Raw genomic sequence first — 12271 nt, forward strand, 5'->3', positions numbered from 1 at the left:
ATGTGACAAGTACAGCTGCAGCATACATTAATAGTCCTGAACTTTCCATATTTCTTGCATTTTCTTGCACATAGTTGCATCTATTCTATTATGATCTGAGAGCAGCTTTCCAGCAATGAGTGCACCCTTGCATATCAAATTTCACAATTTAAGTAAAAATCATGATTTAACTATTTCAATAATTTTTTTATTCAAAAATATTAAAGAATATACATTTTGTAATGTTGCAAAATTCTGACAAAAAATATATAAAAAAAAACAAACTTTGAAATCTGGTCTCTACACAGCTCCAATGGGTACTTGCCTGTAAACAATGCTCTTATAGATTTAAAAACAAATGTATATGCCCACCCCAAGGTATGGGTTTATATTTACTCATAAGCTGCCATCCCTTAGAAATAAATCTATCAAGGTCTTGTTTCTCATGTGACTTTCCTTTTCTCTTGCTAATTATATATCAAAAACTGAATGTGAAGAAGTTTTTATGGTGCCCCAGTGAGTAGATTGGACAGAATCTCATAAATCTTAGCCTTGAAACCAGATAAAAATGACTGGATAGAAAATATTCTTGTCTATTTACCTCAAAGTAAAGTACATAGAATGGAGAAGCAGTAATTTATGGTTTCTAAGAAAGTGATAGTTGTGAACAAAGGATTCTGATAAGAAGTATACAAAATTTGGAACAAACCACCAAAAAATTGAATGTTTTTAAGTTAATTTTTAGTTTTTGATAATTTTTTTGAGTTATATTTGAAAACTACAGGTATATTCTTCATTGAACAGACGTCATGTAAGAACATATAGTATTAATGAGTACAGTAAGCTAGGAGTTCTGAGACAGCAAACTATTCTGATGACACGAAAGCTTTATTGTTTGTGTATTAGTGAAGTTATTGCTAAACACATACAAGAACCCTTTAGTTACTAAAAATAAATGATAATTATTATACACAGATTCAGCTTGACCAAAAATACAAAAACATTTCCTACATCAGTGTAGGCCTAGAATACGAGTGCATGTCGTGTTTCTAATAGTTTATTGGTGTTTTATACTATTTTAAACAACTGATTCAATAAATAAAGATAAATAGCTATGGATATAAACTAAATTAGATATATAAAATAAAACTTTTTAACCAAGAATATTTTTAAAAATAAAGTTTTATTTCTTGCACATTTTTTAATAGTTACTTTCATTTTATGCAAGCATTTTTATTGTTAGATGAGAAAATAAGTATGCTGTCACTAGAACAACACAGACAACAATTATACCTTTATTAAATACTTTTTTAACTAAGCTTTAAAAGTGGACTGTTTCACTACTAGCTTTCTAACTCACCATATAGTAACCTAAGTTAATTTAGATGTGTAAATAACATAATAATTGGCATTAATTATCAGTAATTTCATTAAATGTAAATTCTAGTACACATTACAAACCTTCATCCTACCTTTAGGATTTGGGGGGGCATTGGGTGGTGGTAGTCCCTGAGTGGTTGGGGGTCCAAAACTTATGTTGATATTTGGGAACATAGAACGTAAGCTTTCTTGCCAGTCCTTCATGTTCAGTGCATTACCTATCTGAAAATTTTAAACCAGAAGGTGAAACACATCACAAAAAACTTACTTTACACTTCTATGTACCACAAATGAAATTTCAAAATTGAGTCAAACAATTTTAGACTAGTAAATCCTAGATTCTCCCTCCCATTTCAACTGGGCAGGCAGTAGCACTGCCTATGTAGAGATGGCTCGGATTGTTCTTCAAACTGGTATTTTAAATATCTCCTCAACAGGTCATCAGAACTTTACAATACTTAACAGTGTTTTCTTTAATAACAATATCTATGTAATGATTTAGTCATAAGTTCCTAGCAAAAAAGTTTGAATTTATTGTTGTTCTTTCTTCTGCTTCTTTTTTGTTACATAACTCGAAAACCAAAACAATGATATCAACCAATTTAACTAAGGTGACAGTATAAAAAAAATTGCAATTCTAGTGTAAACAATGTTATCATTACCCCTTGAAGTTAGGTTTCTTACAGAAATTTGGTGTTCCTTTAAAAAGCTTGAGTACAGGGTGAAACAAGGATTCCTAGCCAATAACTGATAAATAATAAATATTACAGATAAAACACCATTTTACGTAGAACTTAGTTATAAATACAACCTTCCTATGCCTTTTGAAACATTGCATTAAAGAAACCAAGCAAACAAGTAAAGAAAATACTTTTCAAAAAAGGAACAAACACAGGGATGGCTAATATCAATCCTTCAAAAACAATGTACACAAGACAGTTGGAATGGCATTTGTATCATCCCTACATAATAGCATAGGCAATATTTATAACTATTAAATCACAATTACATTTAATTTATTCTATTTTTGTCTGTTAACATTCTACTACGCTGTGCGTCTGCTATTATGTAGGGATGATGCAAATATCATCCCCACTATCTTTTTTGCATTGTTTTTGAAGGATGTCTCTCACTGGTGTTGAACAGACACTCAAGCTAGTTATTAATATATGAGCACGTCAGAGGGAGGTTTAGCATTTGGATCTCACCCATGTCACTCCGCTAGGGTACCCATGTCTATTTCATGTGTTTAGCAGGTACACCAAGCTAGCTATTAATATTTGAGCAAGTAGAAATTATTGAACCATGAAGAACACACACACAGTTCCCCTTTTACACTCTGAATTAAACTGTTACATAATGTTATCATTTCTCATGAAGTTTATGCCCACTAAATAAATCTAGAGATACAGAAATTGTATTTAACCTACAAAAATAATCATCAATCAGAAAATCACTTACTTTTGGTCTAAGAGATTGCATACTATGTACAGGCAAATGTTTGATGTGGTTGTTGAGCCCCTGCAAAGGAAGGGGAACTTGTTCCTGAAATGAGTTATACCCATTCATTATGTGGTGGTTTGGAGGCATGTTCATTAAGGATGTCATTTTGTTAGAGGAAGTTTCTGTGGCAAAGAAACAACATAATTATTGTTAAGGTAATTTCAAAGCAGGTTTCCATATAATAATGCTGTCACAGTACAGTTGTACTCAATCCTGGCCTTATTTTAAGGTCTTAAATAGTAACTATTAAATAAATGGTTAATTCCTGTAACTGTGTGTAGGAGTGGAGGGAAAGGATACTCATTTAAAAAATCTTTTAAGCTCCAAAATTATTATTATTTTGGTTTATTATTCATCCAATGTTCTAACTTGCACATTCTTCAGGGTAAGATCTGCTACAGAAAACAGTACACTATATTTACTAACTGCTGAGCTGAATAAAAACAAATCTAAACATCCAGTAGAAATCATTCGAACACAAGCACAATGATCTACAAGTCTATCCAAGTCCCCACCCGAACGAGCAAAGCAGCCGGCAGGGCTTGCCCGAGATACCACCCGAACGAGCAAAGCAGCCGGCAGGGCTGCCCGAGATACCGCCCGAACGAGCAAAGCAGCCGGCAGGGCTGCCCGAGATACCAACCGAACGAGCAAAGCAGCCGGCAAGGCTGCCCGAGATACCACCCGAACGAGCAAAGCAGCCACCAAGGCTGCCCAAATTACCACCTGAATGAGCAAAGCAGCCAGCAAAGCAACTATTTACTACACGAACAAGGAAAGTAATTTAAAAATTGATTTAAGTACACGAGTCAAGTAATTTGCAAAAATTCCTGGTTAATACAAAATGAAAAATACATTTTCATAAAAGCAATTTTTTTTCTTCAAAACACCATGAGTGAAAATCATTTTGCTTACATCCAAGAAATGAAATTCTAATATCATGCACAAATTCGAAATTTCTTAAGTAACAATTATGAAAGTGTTCTTATCAAAAGAAATAGTTAAACAATCAACAACAAATATTATACTAGTATTCCACATATTCTTCTATCTTAAATACTAAAAATTAATAATTTCCTAAAGGAGCAAATTAAATCAGCATCAAAACATTAACAATGGCATAACTAGCAAAGGAAATAAAAGTATTTAATAATTACATGCCAAATTTCATCCACTTGCTTTTGCATCTAACAAATTTAACAAATACCTGTTGTATAGCTCATTCCTACCTGAAGAAAATGCTGGTATGGGAATATTTACAAGCTTGTTGATATGGTTAGGACCAAAACCTGGGGGTGGAGGAGCAACTCGTGTTGGTAGTTCTTGGTTATGGTTGAGTAACAAATGGTTAGGATAACCCTTAGCATTCATCAAATGGGAGTAAGAATGTTGTACTGATGCTAGTCTGGGATTTATTAGCTCTGGTGGTTGTTCTGGTTTTTGTATGGCTTCTTTTTCAAGGAGATCAGCTAGTCCTTTGGCTGATTCATCCCAAGGATCAAAACCTAAAAAAAAATATATTATTTACAAGTCTTATTGATTATAATTACATATAATTTTAAGTTTATAATCATAAACAATTTTAAAACATACCTAACTCATCATCATGAAGTTTATGATTAGATGGACTGAACCCAAAGGCTGCTTGCCAATCCGTGCTACTATTTACTGGAATGCTCTCCGAATGAAAAGCCAGATCTGGATGATTTAACCAATCTTCTGTAAAGAGAATTAATCTATTAGAATACTAAATATTTTACAAAATGTACAGCAGATAGAAATAAATTTTGGTTTATAATAGAAGAAAAAACAATAATGGCATACATATTCTGCTCAAGCTCTCAGTCTCCTGCTACTAAGATTTATATGAATATAAGACCAGGTCAGGAGATAAATGCTGTAAATCAGCTAGATGCTGATCTTAACACACAGTTTTCTCCAAAAAGTTACATAAACACAAAAAACTTTTAACAATATAGAAACCTAGAAAGTGTGTCGAAGAGAAAAATCATAAATCCAATAATAACAACACAAAAATTTACTTTTCCTGTAAGTTTCAAAACTAGAAGTGGCTAGCTCGCAAAATACCAATGAGTTCTAATATTTAGCCAAAGGTCACTGGGATTAGTTTGCTGCCAGTTAATCCAGGTATAATTAAAATTATTCAGTCCAGCTGTAAATGATAGTCAAAATTACTTAACCCTAACATCAAGAGTTGATTGCACAGATATTAATGGTTGTTTTGATCATCACAATATCAGGCAAAAGACAAAACCACTAAAATTGCCTATTATAAATAAGTTGGTATTAAAGCTTTTGAACAAATTTTTTTGCTCACAAGTCCACCTCTTGCAGATACAATCTCATTTAAAAATTAGTCCCCCCCCATACGTCTCAAGATTATGTTGAAAGTCCATCACCTTTTATAAAGTAATTTTCTTATAAATGATCTATTTCAGTGCTAAACTAATCAATATACACCAAGAGAAGATACAACAGTAGTGTTCATTCTTGTCTTAGTTGCAAGTGCAAGGATGGAAGGTACATTTGCATGAAATGCAAATATTATTGATGCAGTTGCAATGGAGTCCTGTTAAAGTTAAAGAAATCAGGAAAATGAATCATCCAAAAATGTGATGATTGAATTGAAATAGAAGAAACAAATTGCAAAGTGGAAGGTGTTTGTTATTATTAAACACAAAATTATACCTTGAGCTATCTGTACTGTACCCACCACAAGTATCAAAACCCAGTTTTTAGTGGCACACACTCTCAGACTTACTGCTGAGACACTGGTGGGGGCAAAGCAGAAGGAATAGTAAGAATAAGATATTTTGTTCTTCTAATTGCAGTTACTTTCATTGTCTTATATTGTTATGCAATTAAAAGACTTAGATACGATTACTCAGATTTCAGCCAACAAAAGACATATGATATAACATTGAGGAACATTTATTGTTGTTTCCATGAAGACCACAGTTTGTCCTAAATATCACAAACATGTTTTAATTCATTCTTATAGTACAAATCAAAGACAAAACAGAATAGCCCCTAAAAAAGTAGCATTCCTTTTGCAGAATTTTCAGTAACACAAAGACAATATTTTGGGAGTTTTTCAGTTTCTCAAAGCAAGAGCTCAAATGATTCTCTAACTCCAAGTTTAATACGAGAAATAAGTCTTGCCAATTTTTCTCTTGTTCAAAATTGCCACCAAAACATGGCAATTATAATATAACTCACAACTGTAAGGTTTTTAAAAAAAAACTGCCTGCAAGTACAACCTTTATCACAAACAATCTAAAATTTGATAGTATATTAGCATGAACAGTAGTCAAAGCCTACAATACAAAATCATTTAAGTGCTAGGTATTTCTTTTGAATATATAGAGTTTTGTATATTCAAACAAAACACACAAACACAAGAAATTCTTATTTAAAAAACTGCATTACAAGTACACTGATCTTAACCAAAAACAGTTTCCAAAATAAGCAATGACTATCACTAATGACACCAGTGATGCCATTTTGGAAGATGAGATCATTCATCCTCAATAAATCTTTGTCAATCTTACAGTTTTAGTATAATTTTTAGAAAGAAGTCCACAACTTCAACTGGCAAAATAAAGTATCAAAATAAACATGTTAATAAATATCAACAAGTTTAATTTGACTGGACACAAAATCTTTTTTTTTTATTATTATTATTATTATTAATCATTGAAAAGTAAGTCCAAAACAAAAGTATTTTTATTTTTCAAAGGAATGTTTCACAAGAAAACTTCAACAACTTTATAACCTAAGACATAATACATATACTAAAGGCGATTCACTGACTTCACTGAAGATAGACATTGGAATTTTAATGAGCAGAATCTAATGCAATGACTGACCATGTTGGACATTTACCATCATAACTGCTGTTACCATGCACAAAGAATTAAGCTAGATGTTGCCAACTTTATGTTTGATAGTAGTACAGAAAGAACTGACACAGAAAAATAAATTATATATGCTTCAACAATAAAAACTTTTCTCATGTAACATACATACTTGTGGATGTAAAGATACCAAGTATGAGTGTATTTTGGAAGCACAGCAGCTAGCCTTACACAATTTTTTTTTTGCCTAATGAATTTAAAATCCATGACTGTAGGCTTTAGAGTGGTGGTGAAAGTGTAAATTTCAGTGTGGGTATACTATTGGCTGTAGTTGCATATTGGCCTGTTTAAATACACTCCATTGACCACAGTTTGGAACAAATTCTGAAGGACATTTTTAAAGTAGTATACACATTTACAGTTGTTGATATCTATCCATCTGTTCTACAAAAAATTTTCAAAGAACCTTATACAAGTAAATGAAATAATTGAAGATCACTTCAAGTTCAGCAGACCCAAATGGGACAAGCTGGAAGCAACAGACAAATTGCAGACCCAAATGGGACAAGCTGGATGCAACAGACAAATTGCAGACCCAAATGGGACAAGCTGGATGCAACAGACAAATTGCAGACCCAAATGGGACAAGCTGGATACAGCAAACAAATTGCAGACCACACACACACAAAGAAAAAGGAATAACAACACTTTCCCGAGGACAAAGAAAAGCCTGTTGAAGACAGCACAATGGTGTCTGGACTTCTGATAAGACTCAGAAGATTAGCCGTATAGAAACAGATATGTCAAACTGTGCATGTCATGACATTTTACACATAATTATATTCAAAATTTAATTTAACAACTTTATTATCAATGTATATCAATCAACTTTGCATTCAAATGTAGCTTAAAATTCAAATTTTAATACAACTTTTAATTTTTCAATTTCAAAAGAAAGTTTAAATTCTCAGTCTTCACTTGTCTGTATTACATTACACTGTTCCATAAATGCCCATTTGATTTTACTGTACCCTATGTGACTGCTGCATGACAATACATGCAATAAAGGTGAAGACCACAATTCAGAGAACATCCTGCTTTCAAAAAAAACAGACAAGTTCTCTCAGACATTTGCTCTTGAATTATTTGTAACCATCAGAAAGCCAACATTTTAATTTACTGACAGCTACAGGGTCTCAAGCTTTTCCAATGTGAAGCTTTTGGCATTATTTTCTTTGTTTTTCCATTGTTGGAGCTCTGCTTAACAGGCACGGGAATTATTAAAACATTTCTAGCTTAATTAGAAAGCCAGATAAATTATATTAGTTTCAGCACATTCTATTTTGTATGTGAGGCAATATTTGATACTTTATGTTGCATATTTGAATTTAAAAAAAAATTCAGACCATAATAATGTTACCAAGAATTAAGCCTAGTGTTTGACATATGCTTTATTGATGCAAGTACTAAATTTCTTGGTTTTTTATGCATATTCTTTTATTTATCGTTATAAATGTAACTAAAATGTATAAATTGTAAACTTTAGTTAAATAAGGAATTTTAAAAGAAATTAGATAAACAAAATACTCATGAACAGCAATATCATATGCCAAGTATGGTCATGTAATTTTGACATGTTTGTGTTAGTAAATGGATTTGTTGTCCAGTGTAATAAATAGTTATTGCCTTAGCTGAGATGGTCCAATGTAATTTATATTTTGTATTTTTTGTTTTGTGGTGGATACAACGTCAGTCAAAACAACAGAGCTCATGTACAAAAATCTACTTTTATTTTTTAGCTATTTCTACTTCAGGTTGTTTCAGAGAAACTAGAAACAAAGGCTTCTAGTCATTAAAATTAAATAACATTACAATGCCTAGTGCCTTGCCCAAACTAGAAAGCCCACAAATCATGCTTTTTCCCCAAGCAGGATGAGGAATACCACCACAGAAAGAGAGCACTAGCATACATAAAACTGAACAAGGAAGGGGTACTCACTAAGCAATATGAAAACAAACCGATCTGAGAGATGATGAAACAGATTGTTCTTATCTATCAAGGATGCCTTGAATAGATGCTTGAGATGACCAAACCAAGAGAATACGAGAGCAACAAATGTGTTTGACCAAAGTACTGACCTGAGCAGTTTTCACTTTTATGGTATAGAAACAGTTCAAATTCTCATTGATCATTTCATCTCAATTTCACATAATTATGATTGACACCCAGGCTGTCCTTCCTAGGTAAGTGGGCAGAGGTGAAAACACATGACTATGTTTGCTAGCATTCATCAACTGGATGTATCACACTGTACAAGCCAATATGATGCTGATGGAAGAGATATTAAAAACAGTGTTACTCTGACACCTAGGCAGAGATGAAGATGCATGTTAGACTGGCTTTCTGTATGCTGACCTCTATACATGTTTACATGACAGCACGTAAGCAAGGATGATGTTAACAAATATTCCAAAAAATCCTTCTCTGCAACACTTACCCACCCCAAATCTAGTGGTTCAGCTTGTACGCAGTTACAATCAATCATTTTATAATGATTACTGTCAACAGTTTTGAAGAATAAATATAAAAATCTGACAATTTCACCGACCAAATAAATAAGTTAACAGATGATGATTTTGTCTATGACTCCAAACACATTCAAGGAAATAGGCATTTTTTGAATTTGCAAGCTAGTTCAGCACAATCTACAAGTTCTGTTGTAAAAAACTGGTAATTACAACTTAAAGTAAGAGAGTTTAAAACCCCATTTTTACATACATTTTTGATCATATTAGGAAGCCAGCATATGAGAATACAGCTACTCCAAAATATTGTCCTTTCAAAGTTAAACAAATGTCTCAACCACAACCAGGTGGCATACATAAGATACTTTTAATCTTGGATGGATTGTTCACTTACTAGAAAATTAAGAAACTGGAAGTTTTATAAAAGTGTGTAATCTAAATAACACTGAAATTAGAAAAAGAGTGATATATCAGAATTTTTAAAACTACCGTTTCAGTTTACTAAATATATATGTGTACATATAAAAATTCTGCATAATTAAATAACTGCTATTAAGTATCTGGTTATGGTACAATACTATAATACATTAATACTTCTGTAAAATCCTTGATTGTCACGCATATTTTCAACACTAAATAAGTAGTTTTCTAGTATACAGAATTTTTAAAAATAAATTAGATCATTATTACCATATAATCCATAAATATGAAAATTTCTAACCATCAATAACACCTAAACATTCATTTTTAATAGAATATAACAGGAGTTAATTTTCCTGCAATACTCCTAAACATCTTTTTCTTAATGCTTAATATTATGTAGTGATGAGCTAGTACCTTCTGAATCATCTAGCTCTTTGTATGTAGACAATGCAGAAGTAGGTTCATTCTGAAGAGAGTCAAGCTTTGGTGTTTCACACATAGGAGGGGACTGGTTCTCAATTATATTACAATATGCCTGCAAAGTTGAACTCTCTGCTTTACAGTCTGATGGTTCAAGTGTCTCCTCATTTGTCCCAGGGTTGGAATCCGGTTCACGACTCCACGACTGCTGGGGAAAACTTGGTACTGGAGGAGTCGCTTGAGATCTAAATGTGTGAAGAGACTCTCTACTGCTACTGTTACTATGACTACTGCTTCCCCTGGACAGACTTTCTTCCAATGATCTCTCTCTTCCTTTCCTGCAATTTCAGTCATTACATCTAAATATCATATTCAACATATGTTTTCTCATAATAACCATTTTAAATTCAAGCATTAAAATAATACAGTTCCTTCCCAATACCAATACTTGCCTTTCTAATACTACACTATTGTACCACTTGTACTAAAATTGATTTTTTTTTTAATGTACAAAATAAAGGAAAAATCCCTTTCATAAAATACAAAGTACATTGAGAAATGAAAAACTAAATAAAGTTAACCAGTAACTCACTCAGAAATCCAACATAATAATGATGAGTTTACAGTGTTGAATTTCAATTACAGACTTACTAAGCCCAAACATTTCTCGTTGTTTTTACACTTTTTTTTCATTTATTTATTTAGTTTAAGCTAATAATACAAGAAATAAGCAACATCAGATATAACTGTATGCATAATTAGAAACTATAGAAAAAATAATGTCTGCTTTAGTTTTCTAATTTTAGACATGACAAATTTCTAAATTATTACATAGTTTTACATTACGACCACTGAAACCAGGTAATTGTTTTTAATGTTGTCACTGAAAAAATGACAAGTAACTTTTTTTTGTTGAAAAAAGATAACTGTTCACTACAATAATAAAATGACAAACATCAAGTTCAAAACTACATAAAACTCAAATAAAGTTAATGTTACTAACAGACCCATCTTATTCCAGACTACTTACCCCTTCCTTCCTTCTTCCCCCGAGTCATGTTTTTTACTACTCTGACGACCACCTCCCAATGACTTTTGCCCTCCTCCTTGAGGGGACAGAACAGCACCCTTTGTTAAACCATTGGTCCTATGATCAGTTTTGTGTTGTAATGTTGACCAACCTTCTTTGTGGCCCGTTTGTCCATGACTTGTATTGTTTGTAGGGGAAGAAGCAAGCCTCCTATATGATATTTATTTATCAATATGAAGCTTAACATCAATTCTAGTCCTGTAGTATAGAAGCAATTAATATTCTTCTCATTATGATCAGAATCACGATTCTTTCTAGTTATTTTATTCTATATCACAAAACATATTTCAATTCCTTATACTTATTCTCAACTTGTTACAGTAGCTACTACAACAAGTAAAAAAAAACAGTTTGGTCTTACTTTTATAATTTATGAATAAATGTCATCTACAAAACTTGTTCTCAAATGGGTACTATCACATACTTGTTAGTATGCGACTCCCATCCTACACATATTGAATACCTACTGCCCCAATTATTGAAGAAAGAAATCATTCTTTTGTAGTAAACTACATGTACTAGCCTTGAAGAAAACAAGATGAGAGGTACAAAGACTGAACATGCAAACAACATTCATCCACGATTAGAACTGGACACCAGTTGCCAGTGGAATAAAGGGGATTCATTGTTCATAAATACAAAAATATGCATACACATGCACTAGTCCTGTATTTATTGAAGGACGTGCCAAAAGCCATCCTAGTTTAAAATGTTGGAAAATGCAAAGATAAAAGTTAAGTATATCTAAAATGATAGTGCTAAAAGTTACACATTGCATTATAGTAGTTTTAAGCTTTGCTGTTATCAAATTGAATGTAACAACTGAAATGTATTTACTACTCAACATCTACAATTGTCATGTACTATATAAAAGCACAACCCACACAAGATGTCAAATATTTGATATATTTATCTGTATCTCAAAATATGAAAGGTATGTGTGTGTGTGTGTGTGTGTGTGTGTGTGTGTGTGTGTGTGTGTTAGTTAGTGACGTTGTGTCGTAGTAAGTTAGTAATAGTATGATTACTTAATAACCTAATAATAACTATTACTACTACTACGTTATTAATA

At 32.3% G+C, this 12271-nt stretch overlaps 1 protein-coding gene across 3 annotated transcripts in view; it reads right to left on the reverse strand.

Moving 5' to 3' along the window:
* The window catches only part of LOC106461009 (CCR4-NOT transcription complex subunit 4-like), a 35524-nt gene that overhangs the window by 7564 nt on the left and 15689 nt on the right, over positions 1-12271 (reverse strand). For all 3 annotated transcript variants that reach the window (XM_013920778.1, XM_013920779.2, XM_013920780.2), the window contains exons 11-16: positions 11140-11349; positions 10104-10447; positions 4456-4581; positions 4092-4367; positions 2821-2984; positions 1452-1581 (exon numbers count right to left, since the gene is read on the reverse strand). In XM_013920778.1, the coding sequence (XP_013776232.1) occupies positions 1452-1581; positions 2821-2984; positions 4092-4367; positions 4456-4581; positions 10104-10447; positions 11140-11349 (1250 nt within the window). The remainder of the gene's footprint in view (positions 1-1451; positions 1582-2820; positions 2985-4091; positions 4368-4455; positions 4582-10103; positions 10448-11139; positions 11350-12271) is intronic.

The sequence above is a fragment of the Limulus polyphemus genome, unplaced genomic scaffold (assembly GCF_000517525.1).
Source record: "Limulus polyphemus unplaced genomic scaffold, Limulus_polyphemus-2.1.2 Scaffold879, whole genome shotgun sequence".
NCBI lineage: Eukaryota > Metazoa > Arthropoda > Merostomata > Xiphosura > Limulidae > Limulus > Limulus polyphemus.